The sequence below is a fragment of the Danio rerio genome, chromosome 11 (genome assembly GCF_049306965.1).
Source record: "Danio rerio strain Tuebingen ecotype United States chromosome 11, GRCz12tu, whole genome shotgun sequence".
Taxonomy (NCBI): domain Eukaryota; kingdom Metazoa; phylum Chordata; class Actinopteri; order Cypriniformes; family Danionidae; genus Danio; species Danio rerio.
The window spans coordinates 11599407-11614298 of NC_133186.1; the positions used below are offsets into that span (position 1 = coordinate 11599407).

General features: G+C 33.5%; 1 protein-coding gene across 4 annotated transcripts in view; it reads left to right on the forward strand.

Annotated features, from left to right (window-relative positions):
- myom2a (myomesin 2a) overlaps window positions 1-14892 on the forward strand; it is a 60080-nt gene that overhangs the window by 17831 nt on the left and 27357 nt on the right. For 2 of the 4 annotated variants that reach the window (NM_001346203.1, XM_073915534.1), the window contains exons 7-17: window positions 298-386; window positions 474-515; window positions 2890-3051; window positions 3142-3303; window positions 3424-3565; window positions 6345-6538; window positions 8687-8743; window positions 10100-10227; window positions 11072-11255; window positions 11419-11436; window positions 14585-14759. In NM_001346203.1, the coding sequence (NP_001333132.1) occupies window positions 298-386; window positions 474-515; window positions 2890-3051; window positions 3142-3303; window positions 3424-3565; window positions 6345-6538; window positions 8687-8743; window positions 10100-10227; window positions 11072-11255; window positions 11419-11436; window positions 14585-14759 (1353 nt within the window). The remainder of the gene's footprint in view (window positions 1-297; window positions 387-473; window positions 516-2889; window positions 3052-3141; window positions 3304-3423; window positions 3566-6344; window positions 6539-8686; window positions 8744-10099; window positions 10228-11071; window positions 11256-11418; window positions 11437-14584; window positions 14760-14892) is intronic. The other 2 variants (XM_073915535.1, XM_073915536.1) reach the window with 2 other exon arrangements.

Below are 14892 nucleotides of genomic sequence, written 5' to 3' on the forward strand. Positions count from 1 at the left end.
TATATATATATATATATATATATATATATATATATATATATATATATATATATATATATATATATATATATATATATATATATATTACACACATACTGTTTGCTATATGGAATGCAAAAACTTTAAAGCTCAATATCTAAAAATCATTCGGAACGCAGACAGAACCTTTTAATTCCAAGGTGACGAAATGTCGTTTACATAATTTGAAAACCACTGAGGATAACATTTTGTAATTTAGCTAGAACGCTTGTCCAGTCTGTTTATTTTTATTGTGAATTGAATTGTGTTGTCTTGCAGATGTGCAGTTTCTGATTCTGGAGTGTACAGTGCTGTGGCAACCAATCCACAGGGAAAGGCCACCTCCAAGGCCACTGTCTGCGTCAGGAGTGAGTGTGTATTCTTTAGCATTCAAATGTTCTCTTACTGTGCTGTTGGGTCTTACGGTAATGTACTATGCTTGTTTTTCCATGTAGGGCCAGCAGGGGGAGGAGAGCTCTCTCATCTGCCAGGACTAGGTGAGGACTGAGCTTCTGTTTGATGCCCAATTTGAAGGAGCTTACTTGACATCATGAGCCATAAATATCCGTTCTGTTCCAGGCTCAAAGCCTTGATAAGACATGGAAACTATGTCACATTTTTTCCCAGAGGTTATTTGTGCTTGTAAACAGACAGCAGTGTGGTAAACATCTTGTGTTGTGGATATACAGATGTAACTATAGTAATAATTTACTCAAGCTACAAATTACTTTGTTAGGTTTGAACAATTGCGCACAAAATGTGTGGCATTTGTTTTATGAAAGCCGCAAGTGCAGAGAAATATAACCATGAATTATTGAAACATTGTATATTTACAATATGCTTTATAGTTTAACACGAATGAAGACAGATGGATAAGTAAATAAATAAAAAGATTTAAAGAGTCCCTCTTATAAATTAAAAATGTCATAAAATGTCAATTTGGTTTTGGGGGTCTCCAACAACAGGCTCACATGCATGCAAGGTCAAAAAAAACATTAATAACCTTAATATGCAATAACCTTATAATATGCATTTATTTTTACGTAATTATGTCAATGACTCCCATATGATTTGTTCAGTGATCCATTTGTTCCCAATGTCCCGTCCTTAGCCCAATGCTAATCTGCATTGATTGGTCCGATGACCCAGTCTGTTGTGATTGGTTGACTGCGTTCAGTGTGGGAAATGCCCAGCACAACTTATCAACTAGTCAGAGTGCAGAGTAAATGTATGAGCCCAATGCAGGAGTGCATTAAAGCAATGCAGATTAACACTAGCATATTGCTCTATTAACTATAAGCAAAAACAGTGACATACATTCAGTATTAATCCACACAGTGGCAAAAGCTGAACTATTTTGAAACTTGTCACAAGCTGAACAACTGACGACGGCCATAGCAATGTCATATCATCATATCATGAGCTCACAAACGCATTTAAATCCATTAACAAAGTAGCATGCGTCGCGTTTTCAACATGGTTTTAGACACAATTGGAGAATATAAAAAGTTAACCAGATACAATACAAGCGGTTACAAGTAACAAAACAATTAAATACATAATTTGCAAGCTAGAGAAAACAAGGTGGCAACAATTTTAATAGCACTTACTTACACTTGTGAAATGAAGGGAAAAACTGATCCATGAACTATGTACTGTAAATTTCCTGTCCAGCTCTGATAAAGTCCCATACAAGTACATCATTAGTATTTTCTGATCCTTCCTTTAAAAAACGGCCAACAAATCCTCTGTTGTAAGCATTTGGATTGCTGAAGCACTCATCAGAAAAATGCAGAGAACACAACACAAGGCTGGGGTTAAAATGCTGAGGTATTTTTACAAAATTTACTTCAACCACTGACTCTTTACAGCCTCATCTTTGGGGGAGGGGAATAACACTAACTTCCCCATCTTTGCGACATGATTCAACCGAGATCTGCAACAATGTTTGGCTTCTTCTTTTTCTTTCGACAGCATTTGTGGCCAAGGGTTTTAATTGTCCCGGGTCTGTGCGAGCAACGAAAAGGTGGGGCTTGAGTTCCGTATCGACGTCACGGCTAAAGACTCGTTACCAAGGCAATTCATTCAAACCACTGAGAGTCGACTCTTATAGATGAATCAATAGTTTTAAACACAGTTCACTTTCAGATTTAAGCCTTAGCTGGATATTTCACTTAGAGCTGTGTTACACACTGCATGAAAGTTCATTTTCAAAAACCCATAATAGGGGCTCATTAATGGTAAAATATTGATGCTAAATAATTTCTGTCATATTTTTTTATTATTTTATTAAAATCATTTTTGAAGGATCATGTGATACTGAAGATTGGAGAAATGATGCTGAAGATTCAGCTTCGCCATCACAGGAATACTTTTATAATTACATATAGTATTTGATCTGATTTGTTTAATATTGTATCATCTGAAAGCCAAATAAACAATCTTTCCATTCATGCATACTTTATTAGGACGGAAATTATTTATATGATTTAAAAAATCTGCAATTTGAGGGGTTAAAAAAGTATTGTGTATTAAGAAAATCGCTGTTAAAGTTGTCTAAAAATTGCTAATAAAAAATTACAGTTAAAAATGTACAAAACATATTCATGGAGCAGGATCTTTACGTTATATTCTAATGAGTTTAGCCATTAAAGAAAAGCCTGTCGTTTTAAACCATACATTGTATTTTTAGTAATTATCTGTGCAATATTTTTTTTCTCCAGGCTTGCAAATAAATAAACAAATAAACAAGGATTTATTTAATTTATCTTCACACTAAACATTAGTCAAACAGATTTTCAATAAAGTTGTTTTTGTTGTATTGGTGCTTCTCTCACTCTGGGACTTGGTTTTTAATGCTGTGTCCTGTAGTTCCTCTCGGCGGTATCCACCCTAGTAAACTTGAGGTGACTCTGCTGGAGTCATTCGGAGTGACATTTGGTAAAGAAGGAGAGTCTGTCAGTCTGGTGTCCAACATGGTGGTGGTGCCCGATTTGCCAAATCTTCCACCTGAGGCTGTGTGGTACAGAGATGGTGAGAGGATGCTTTTTTTTCATTCACTTTGAATGTAGGTGAAAAAGTTTAACTTATCCTCACACTCTGCATTTGCTGTTGTCTGTGTAGATGCTTTGCTAATGCCATCTAGATGGGCTGAGATGTCTGTTGGTGGCGGCGTCGCCAAGCTCACTCTTCCTTACCTGAACAAGGATGATGAGGGACTTTACACCCTGCGCATTTGGACCAAGGATGGAACCGTAGAACACAGCGCTTACCTGTTTGTTAAAGGTAGAAAACATTCGTAAATGCATTAGCAATACATACACAGCAAATATTCAAGTTGCCCTTAGAAACTTTAAATAAATGATAGAGAGATCAATTAATACTTGTGTGTGTTTCCTCTCACAGATGCTGCTCCAACAGTGTCCGGGGCCCCTGGAGCCCCAATGGATGTTACAGCGACTGATGTGAATGCAGATTACGTCCTGATCTCCTGGAAACCTCCGAACACGACCCATGAGGCTCCCATCACTGGATACTTCGTGGACAAGTAACCATTCCCTTCAGACTTCAGCCTAACACCTCACATAGAGCTGATTTTAATGTGTTCATGGAAATAAAAGAATTCACTTTTGTAATTCAAAGAATAGATCACCAAAAAATAAAATAATAATAATTCTGTCATCATTTACTTGTTTAAAATCTTTTTTATTTTAGTTTCTTTCTATTATGTAGTTTCTTATGTTGAACCTAAAGAAGATACTTTGAAGAAAGTTGAAAACCTCTAGCCATTGACTTCCATAGTAGGAAAAACTATTTCTTTAGAGCAGTGGTTCTCAAACTGTGGTACGTGTACCACTAGTGGTACGTGGGCTTATTTCTAGTGGTACGCGGAGGAATCAAATATGTCATATGTACTGTACATGCTACATATATTATAAAATTGATTAAAAATTATTTATATTTGAATATGATGACATAAATAAATTATATTTACGAGGTCCAAGCAACACTTCCAGGTTTTGATAAATAGGCTACTATATGTTAACACTTTACATTTAAGTACAGGAGGTTTTTTTTTAAGTACAGTAGCCTACTATTTTAAATTAACTTTTAAAAGCACATTTTAATGTAAATGTTGACATTTTATTTTGTTTGTTTGTTTTTAACTATAAGCAAAGCACTTTGTTAATGTTCAAACTATTTATAATGTTTAAAGTGGCTGACAATAATAAATATTCTTAATAATAGGAACTAATCTGCCTCATTTTTTAATTGTGCAGAGCTTTAGCTGCTTTATTGGGCCTATGCTACTGTATTTCAATACTGGTCATTATGGTGGTACTTGGAGAGACAATTTTTTTCTGAGGTGGTACTGGATGAAAATAATTTGAGAACTGCTGTTTTAGAGAGTAAATGTTTATTTTTTGGGTGAACTATGCCTCTAATTGCAGTTAAAGGAGAATATGTAGATAAATCCTTGTTATTAGCGACTTTGTTGGCCATTGGGTAAACTGCAAACTGGTTCACTTCCCAGATACACACAGCAAAAGTATTATTTATTTTTTGACAGTACAAATAAAGGTTGCATATACTTTTGGAGCAATTTGCTGTTAATGAATATCCTTGTGTGTAATTAGTAGCCAAGTAACTAGTTACTGTAATTCAATTACAAATGTAAATGACGAAATTATGCTGAAACGTAAGATTATTTTTCAGTTTTTCAGCATTCTTCAAAATAGCACCTTTTGTGTTCAACAAAGAAATTAACTTTTTTTGGGAGCTTTTTAGTTTTGTAACCACTTGAGGCTGAGGAAACAGTGAACATATACAATTTTGTTGTTATTTAACTATCCCTTTAACATGTACTTACAGTGTACCTATCAAAGAAGGTAACTGCATAGGTTCAGTTGTAGGTTTATTACTGATTATACCTAGTTACTAACCTGTTTATGAAATAACTGTTGTTGGAATATCAAGCCAATTCCATGCGTGTTCACTAAGAAAAGGCTTGGAGAGTGTTTTCTTCAATGCCAAAAATATTAGTAATTTATTAGATACAAATGCATAATTCGATGACAGAGCTCTAGGTTACGTTACCCCAATGCAATTCAAGAATTACATTCAAGAGGTTGCGCAACTAACATACATTTCCTGACTCCAGCATCAACTGATATTAACAGGTAGAGTTTTGGTTTAACGTCATTTATCAGTCATTTTGCAGTCCTTTGGCTCTTGTACCCCAGACATACTTCCTCTTTCTGCAACCCTTCTCTGCATACCAGAACTGAACAATTACGTGCATCTTTAATATATTTCACAACTTCTACAAGCATAATGACAGCTTGTGACATGTCTAGACTTTGTATTAAACAGCAGTCTGGAAACAAGGGCACTCGCATTATATTTATTCTTCTATTTCCCTTTTGTCAGCATGTTCCTTTTAAAAAGCATGCAGCATAGTAAAAAAGAGGAAGTGTGTCTGGTCAAGATGTGGTACAATAGAAAAAGATTGATTATTCTGTTGTTAGTCTAAACATTTTTCTAAAAAATAAAAACACAAAAGTAATAAAAAATAAATTCCCTTTTTCCAACACTGTAAGTACTACGACTATGGAAACTACATGCAGGACTATGACTAGAATAATGTGCTATCCATGTATCCGTGTATGGACATTATTACAAGTAGCAATTCTTGCATCTGAATCTGTGAAATTCAGAGTAAAACAATTTAAATGTATCAAGTACTTATAATATGCGTGCTTTAAATACTGAACTTTTGTTCCAATGTTCAAATCAAGGAGCAGATAAATTGTATTTTTTATAATGTTTTGTCTGTGCGTATACTATTATATTTGTTATTCACTTATTTTGCGCAGTAGTTACATTTTTTTAAATAGAGGAAGTTATAATTGTTTGCCAATTACACTTACTGCCCAAGAAACTATGAATTGGAAAAGAAAATAATGACGATAGATGATATATTTAATATGTGTCATTACTTTGATGCATACAATGTTTCTCTTTCTATATATCTAATGTTTCACTTCACTGCAAATAATAAAATGATTTTATTTCTATTGCTTTTTAGGGAAATTAATTGGGAAATAATATTTATTGTCTTAGAAATATTGGTTTTTAATTAGTAATAAAATTTATTTTTAGACAAAGGGCTTATAAAAGTAATTCAAATACTTTTTAATGAGGTAATTAGGAATTAATAAATTAACTATAGTGCCTTGCATCCATTAATAAATAAATATATCTGGTGTGTGAATAATTTTTATCTTGACAGTATTTATTTTGTATTTTGTGTGTTCACTTTGCAGGCGTAAGTCAGGAACTAAGGACTGGGTCCAGTGCAATGACTCTCCTGTGAAAGTGTGCAAGCTGCCCGTCCACGGCCTGACCGACGGGGCATCCTATCACTTCCGAGTGAGGGCTGTGAACAAATCTGGCATCAGTCTGCCTTCCAGGATGTCCTCTGGAGTGACCACAGGAGAAGTGGAGAGCGATGTGGAAGGTAGGACTCATGCATTGAACCCAAACAACTTAATAGAGTTGTTTCATTAAACTGGGGCTAAACTGAAAGCTTAAAGGTCCAGAAGCGTCAAGGTAAGTTTACAGGATCAAGAGTCATGCTTTTTTTCTTCTTCTCCCGTTTCTGGATATTTGTGTGTTTTATGAATTTTTTCCAACACAATTTCACTCAGAAACTAGTGGATAAGTGGATTGTTAATATGAATTTGTACAAGCATATTCATAAGAAAATGTGTGTTTTATAGAACAAATGTCTACCCAAATCTCTCTCTATCTCTGCCTTTTAATGTAACCGTAACTGAAGTGTGAGCAGATTAAATAAAACATACATTTCAAATGCAGGGTTTGTACTCTCTCAGAAACAAAGGTACGAGAGCTGTCACTAAGGCAGTAACTTTTCAAAAGGTATTTGTATCTAAAGAGTCCATATTGAAACCTCAAAGGTACATCAAGGACCACTAAGGACTTTTTAGGTACAAATATGTACCTTTTGAAAAGGTACTGCCCCAGTGACAGCTCTCGTACCTTTGTTTTGATAGTGTACGGGTACTGGAAAACCTTGAAAATGCTTGAATTTCATTCTAGTGTTTTCAAGGTTTCAAAAATGCTTCGATTTTGAATGAAGCGCTTGAAACTGCTTGAAAGTGGAATAGTGTTTCATACACAATTCATCTTACAAAATGAGTAATAATAATAAACTTTAAATCAAATAAAATAAATATTAACAAAGAGAGTAAACAACAGTAAATTATGATCTTGGGGTAAACACGCCTTTAAAAAACTTCCTTAAATATTATACATAGAATATTATAAGAAATCGCATCATATATATTATAGATTGTAGAATTGAAGTCCGAATTATTAGCCCACCTTTGAATTTGTTTTTCCTTTTTTTAAATATTTCCCAAATTATGTTTAACAGAGCAAGGAAATTTTCATAGTATGTCTGATAATATTTTTTCTTCTGCTGAAAGTCTTATTTGTTTTATTTCGGCCAGAATATAAGCATATTTACATTTTAAAACACCATTTTAAGGTCAAAATTATTAGCCCCTTTAAGCTAACTTTATATTCGATAGTCTACAGAACAAACCATCATTATACAATAACTTGACTAATTACCCTAACCTGCCTAGTTAACATTATTAACCTAGTTGAGCCTTTAAATGTCACTTTAAGCAGTATAGAAGGGTTTTGAAAAATATCTTAATTGGTAACACTTTACAATAAGGTTCATTAGTTAATGCATTTACTAACATGAACTAATCATGAACAACACTTGTACAGCATTTATTAATCATAATTGAACCTTTACTAATGCATTATTAACATTTAAGTCCATGCTTGTTAACATTAGTTAATGCACCATGTGTTAACATGAACTAACAATGAACAACTGTATTTTCATTAACTAACGTTTATTAACATGAATAAATACTGTAGAATTGTAATACTGTATTGTTCATTGTTTGTTCATGTTAGTAAATGCATCACTTAACATTAACTAATTAACTTTTTTTTTTATTGTAAAGTGTGACCAGCTAATTGACCTAGTTAAGCCTTTAAATGTCACTTTAAGCTGTATAGAAGTGTGTTGAACAATATCTGGTCAAATATTATTTACTGTCATTATGGCAAAGATAAATTAAATCAGTTATTAGAAATGAGTTATTATATATTATGTTTAGAAATGTGTTGAAAAAAAAAATCTGCTCTCCGTTAAACAGAAATTGGGGAAAAAAATAAACAGGGGGGCTAATAATTCTGACTTCAACTGTAAATGTATGTGTATATATGTGTATAAAGTTATACACACACACACACACACACACACACACACACACGCACACACACACACACGTAAATACATAATTTCCCACACTTGTAATTGTAGAATACTGGAAAAATTTTAAATGCATCTGGAAAGTGCTTGAAAAGTAGGCGGAAGGACCCTGCAAATGGGATTGTACCAAATTAGCTTCTAATTTTAATTCTGTACATAATGCTCATTTGTTTATTGTGAACAGAAACATAAATCCACCTGTAAATATTATATTAGCAGCAGTGTTTAATTTATGATATGAGCTTGGCCAGGCTGATGGGAAAAACTTATGTTTATGTATTGAAACAGTGATTAAAATCGAAGGAAAATATGACATTGCGATTCGACAGGAGGAGCTACAAGGAGGTACTTGAGCTTTCAGATTCCACTGAGCCATTAATATCATCTCTCCCCCCCCGTCATTTCAATCCCAACAAACTGCATGCTCTACCTATCAAAATACCTTTCACTTTAACACTTAACAATCCATTTCTCATTTATTCATACCATTTAGTAAGTATCTTTTGACATACAGAGGTTAAACATCAATCTTGTTTCACTTATCTCTTATTTTTACAAGTCATTTTCCTTATTCAGTACATACAAATAATTAAGTATATATATATATATATATATATATATATATATATATATATATATATATATATATGCAATTTTATGGATGTATAAGGGAATATTCTTACCTGGTTATCATTTCTAATATGTTTCTTATCATTTTAATAAGTGGTTTGACTTTAAAAGTTCAATATGAATTTTAATATGAGTTTAGGTGCAAAAACTACGATACTTTCTTCTTAAATGAGCATTTTTCACTTTAAATGAGCAGTGTTTTTATTTTTATGGCAAAGAATAGGTTCTTTTTATTCCTTTAAAGTAAAATAACTGAACATAAACATATAAGGCTGAGAAAAATGTTCATTTAAGAAGAGAATTCAGGCGCTTAGAGGTTTTTTGCATCTGAACTTTTCATATTGTAAATAGTTCTGAGAACTTATTTTTTTTATGTAAAGATTTCTTGGTTAATATGGCGGTGTAAACTACATGCATAAAGAGTCCATTAAAAATACAAATGGCAAAACGGTCTTTATGATATTGTCATCAGGATGCCGGATACCCTTATTAGTCTGGAAAATAGATTAAGCTATGTAATAATAATAAAAATATCATTGTAATATTAAAATAGGTTAAATAATGCTAACCAGCTAACCAGTCATCGCCTTATTTAACCCAAAAGTTGGTCCTTAAACTAAAATTAACCTGCAAATAAATGAGTGAAATAATCAGCTGAAATAATTCAACTAAATTAATCAAGTTAAATAAAGCTGTTGTTTTTTCTGCAGTGAGGTCAATGTAAAAATCTAAATAAAATAATTCCAGGTTGAGATGATCTGAATTTTTGGCTAACGTTTATTTCCTTTCCTCACAATGCTCAGAATATTCAAAGAATATTTCAGTGAGCATTAATGTAATAAATATAATATACTGTGTGCCGTTAAGTTCTTGTTTTTTTTTTTTTAAGTATGCTTGTATGTCCGCAAACAAGTCCGAATAATTGTTAATTGTTTTTATATTTGCCAAAAATTCTTGTTGTCTCAAAGCATTAGTGCTAAGTTACTAACACACTGCAAATAAGAAGTGTGTGAAGTAAAACAAAATAATAAATAAATGAATAAAATAAACATTTGATTTGTTCCTGTTTAGTCTATGTTACAATACCAGGTCCACCCACCAACGTGCATGCAACAGAAATAAACAAAACATACATTGTTCTGAGCTGGACACCACCAAGCCCTCGCGGACGGGCACCTGTGTGGTACCTCATTGAGAAGGTGTGTGAGCACTTCTATTTCTGTACAAAACATTAAAATAATGCTAAAATATATAATAATATGTAAAGTATGTAAAAAAAAAAAACTACAGTGGAAATCAAAATTACAAAGCAATTAGTATTTTTTTCAGAAATCATTGTTCAGAATCTGCAGGAGTTTTAGTTATGGAGGTACTAGTAGAACTATTTTTAAATGCATTTGCATTAATGAACATGGAATAACCATCCTGTATGAATGAACATGACTTCATGATATTTCACTATTATATATAAAATATAATATATATTATAAAATATATTTATTCTATATTTTGGGTTCAGTCTTTCCCAAATTTGGTGATAAAAATAATGTTTCAAATAGGGATTGTCAGATACTTCACCATGTGCCAAATTAGCACCAAAAACTAAGATGAGTTTAAAGTTTTTAATACTATGCTTTATAATACGTGTGTGAATTAGGAAAGGTGCTTTAAACACTGCTATTTTACTCCTGTTAGGAGAACTTCATAGGACTAAGTGGCCTTGAAATTTAGGAAATTGTAGGTTGTTCTTTTGATCTCCACTGTGGGTAATATTTAATGTATAATAACATTTAATAATTAATATGTAAAAATTCTATTAACCACCATTGTAATTACTAGTCTTTTTAATGTAGTATAAATAATGTATTGTAATGTAATTCATGTTTTATTGAATTTTAAAGTAAGAATTATATTAAATAATTAAATAAAGTAACTTGCAGTGTTACTGTTTGTTTTTGTAAAAGCTTTGTTTTTCCCATAAATCCTGGGTTATTAAAGTAAAAGTCTCTTCATAATGGCCATCTATGCCTGTCCGTGGCTTAGTGTGTAGGTGACAGTGACATCTGGCAGAGAGTCAACACTGCGGTCCAGCTGAGATCTCCCCGTTACCCTGTTTATGATATGGAGGACAAGAAAGCTTACCGTTTCCGTGTAATCACTGTCAACAAGTATGGCTCAAGTGAGCCATCAGAGCCAACGGCACCCATCCAAAAGGTGGACCTTTATGGTAAGAAGGCTCTACATGTCAAAGTGCAACCTAACAAACCTGCTAGTTGTGGTTGTTTGATGCAGAAAAAAATGTCAAATCAGCTGTCTGAAGATCACTAAAATGTTAAGCACCCTACAAATGCTTCTTGCGTAACTATACTTCCATGCTGTATATTTTGCAGGTATTGTTCCAAATATTGGTATGTATATTTATCTTACCACTGCATAATGCATTCTTTGTGATAAGGAAATCACTTCTCGTTCACATTACAAAATCCCTCCACAAAAACGTTGCCACTTTGTTGTTTGATAGTTAAAGTCTAAATTATATTACCCCTCCTCTGAAATTTAATTCTATTAAAAATATTTTCCAAGTGTTGTTTAATGGAGGCGGTGGCGCAGTGAGTAGCACGATTGCCTCACAGTAAGAAGGACACTGGTTTGAACCCAGGCTAGGTCAGTTTGCATGTTCCCCCTGTGTTCACGTGGGTTTCCTCTGGGTGCGCCGGTTTTCCTCACAGTCCAAAGACATGCACTAGGTGAACTAAAAAAAAAGCTTAATTGTCTGTTGTGTATACGTGTGAATGCACGAGTGTATGGGTGTCTCCCTGGGTTGGGTTGTGGCTGGAAGGGCATCCGCTGCTTAAAACATATGCTGGATAAGTTGGCGGTTCATTCCGCTGTGGCGACCCCTGATAAATAAAGGGACTAAGCTGAAAAGAAAATTAATGAATAGATGAATGAATGAATGAAGGTTTAATGGAGCTGAGTTTAATGGATTTTATTTTTAACACATTTTTAAACATAATGGTGTTAACCCTCTTAAGGCAGGCGTTGCTGATTTGCAACAGTTAAAAGCATAGATTTTGCCTGTTTCTAAAATTTAATTTGAGCCTGAAAGGGTTAAGAACTAATTTCTAATAAATGAATTATTTAGTCTTTACCATGATGACAGTACATAATATGTGTATACTTATTTAGCAAGAAACTAGTATTCAGCTTAAAGTGCAATTTAAAGACTTAACTAGGCAAGTTAGACAATCTATATATATACCAAATATATATATTATATATATGTGTGTGTGTGTGTGTGTGTGTGCGTGCGTGCGTGCGTGCGTGCGTGCGTGCGTGCGTGCGTGCGTGCGTGTGTGTGAGGGCTACAAATATTGACCTTAAAATATATATATATTTTTTTTTATTCAAATAAGACTTTCTTCAGATGAATAAAATATATAGGAAATACTTTGAAAATGTCCTTGCTCTGTTAAACATCACTCTTTATATCCTCCTGAGACCCCACCCATTCACTTGTGTCCTTTGTTACATTGCGTATTTATGAATTTTCTTGGAATTGTTTGAGCTACTTTGTCAAGTCCTGTTGCACTGTTCAGAGGACATCCTGTGCTTTCTAGTCATATGTCATTTGATTAGCTGGCATGCAGTTACTTGTAAAATGTAGATTTTTAGATGTTTTTTTGCTATTATTATTACATATATTTGTTTATTAAAGTGTCAGGAACAATACATTTAGCGTTTAAAGCTATTAATTTGTTTGTGTGTCAAAATATCTTTCTTTTTTAAATGTCCACTATAGTGAAAACCAGGACCATCTTAAAGTGATTAATGACTGCATGTAGTGGGGCGCAGATTTGAAGCAGAGAGGACTTTTTATAAGATAGTTGAGCGCAACTCTGATTTAGAGTCTGACAATTAGAGAATTACAAACAATTAGAGAATGACAATCAGTTTCATGAAATTACTTTTATGTTAAATTTGTTTCGGATTACATCACTCCCTTTTTCTTTTCTTTTTTTTCTTGAGTTCAGCTCTCTTTCAGGCTAAACTGTTTCAGGAATTTCAATACAAAAGGAAAAAAATGGCTTTTGTTTTGTTTTTGTTACATTAATATTGGATTAATATCCCTTTGCTACCATATCCTGTCCAGTTTTTGCAGTCGTTTCAAACTAAAATGGTCCTGTGGTCCACTACAGTGGACATGCTGTAAAATTAAAAATAAAAACAAAATGTAAAAACTCAGAATTTTTTTTAACCAAAAGGATGTAGCAAATCACAAAAAAAAAGAAAAAAAAATGATTTGGTTTTCAGGAGGATATATATTTGAAAAAGAAAGCAAATTTCACAGGAGGGCGAGTAATTTTGGCTTCAACTGCAGGTGTTTTAGTTCCACCTTCACACCCATTCACAACAACATGACGGGCTTTCACACCAGAACCATTACAGGAAGTACCTACTTTCTGGGTGTATTCACACTGCTAGAACTGAGAACTATTTTTGTTCAAGCAACACTATCTCTGGGGACTAAATTAGCATATCTCCTTCAGAGCAGGGTCTACTGCTAGAAAAACAGTTCTTAATAGAAGAATTTACAGTACAAAATCCAACCTAATTAAATTCTAAACAAATGGCAAACAGAATGCGTATCAAACAGAATCAGTGCTCAAATACAGTAAAATTATTCAAACTACAGCATTCCTTTAACTCAAGACATGATGAGCTTGTTTATACAAGATACAGTATTGGACACACTAGACTCAAGAGGAGAAATTGCTCCAAAATGTCAATACTGCAATTGTAGTCAAATTGTCAAACCCATACTCTTTGCAATGCCATATTTTTATTGTTTTCAGACAATTTTTATCTGGAGAGTCTTTAAAGTAATTACTTTTAAATGTGAATCCTTCAACAATTGGTAGAATTTTTAAATGTTACATTACAAATTTGTGTTTTATGTATTTTTTATTGTTGTTGATCTCTTTTTATTGTTTTAAACCTTCTTTATTATAGACAAATTAACATAAAAGTTTATTAAAACTATTAGAACAACAGGAGTTACAGTGATGTAAATGTTTGCCAGTTGAATGAATGGATGCCACACAGTAAGTTTTAAAATACATGCACACTCAGATATCTTATGTTAGTGCATTTAACTGTTGTCTTTTCTGTGGTGTTGTGTTCTTTTCTCAGCCTTGATGATAACTGCACAGCTCCATTTCGTCTTTATTATCATGAAACACGGCACACAATGTAAACAGCTTGTCCAGTTGAATTTTGTCTTCCATTCTACAGTTGTTGATTTTGTTAAATGGAGAGCTTGGGGTTGTTGTCCAACTGCTTATGTCACTTTACAATTTCTAGAAATGGTTTAATTGCAACCAGGAATATGGTTTGGTGGAAATTAGTTCTCAAAGAACCAGCCTGGTGGTTCCTGTATATGAAATGTGAAAGCCCCTATGGTCACCATCACTACAGCAGTTCACAGTTTCCACTCTTATTTTAGTCAATGACTGACAACATCTGATGATTAATTAAAATTTTTGGTTTGTGCAGGTGTTCCTTCTGCCCCGGGACAGGTGATTGCCTCCAGAAATACCAAAACGTCTGCTTTTGTGCAGTGGGATGCTCCGAAACATGCCACAAACCTCCTGGGTTACTATGTTGATGCCTCTGTGGTCGGATCCAAGGACTGGTTCCCCTGTAATCACAGGCCTTACAAACACACCAGGTAAAATGCGCACACACACAAAAAAAACCTCCCAAGTTGTTAGTCATGCGAGTCTTAGACTGAAATCGCCCCCTATACCCTTAAAGAGCCCTCATGATACATTGAAAAGGTCATATTTTGGTTTTACGGGTCT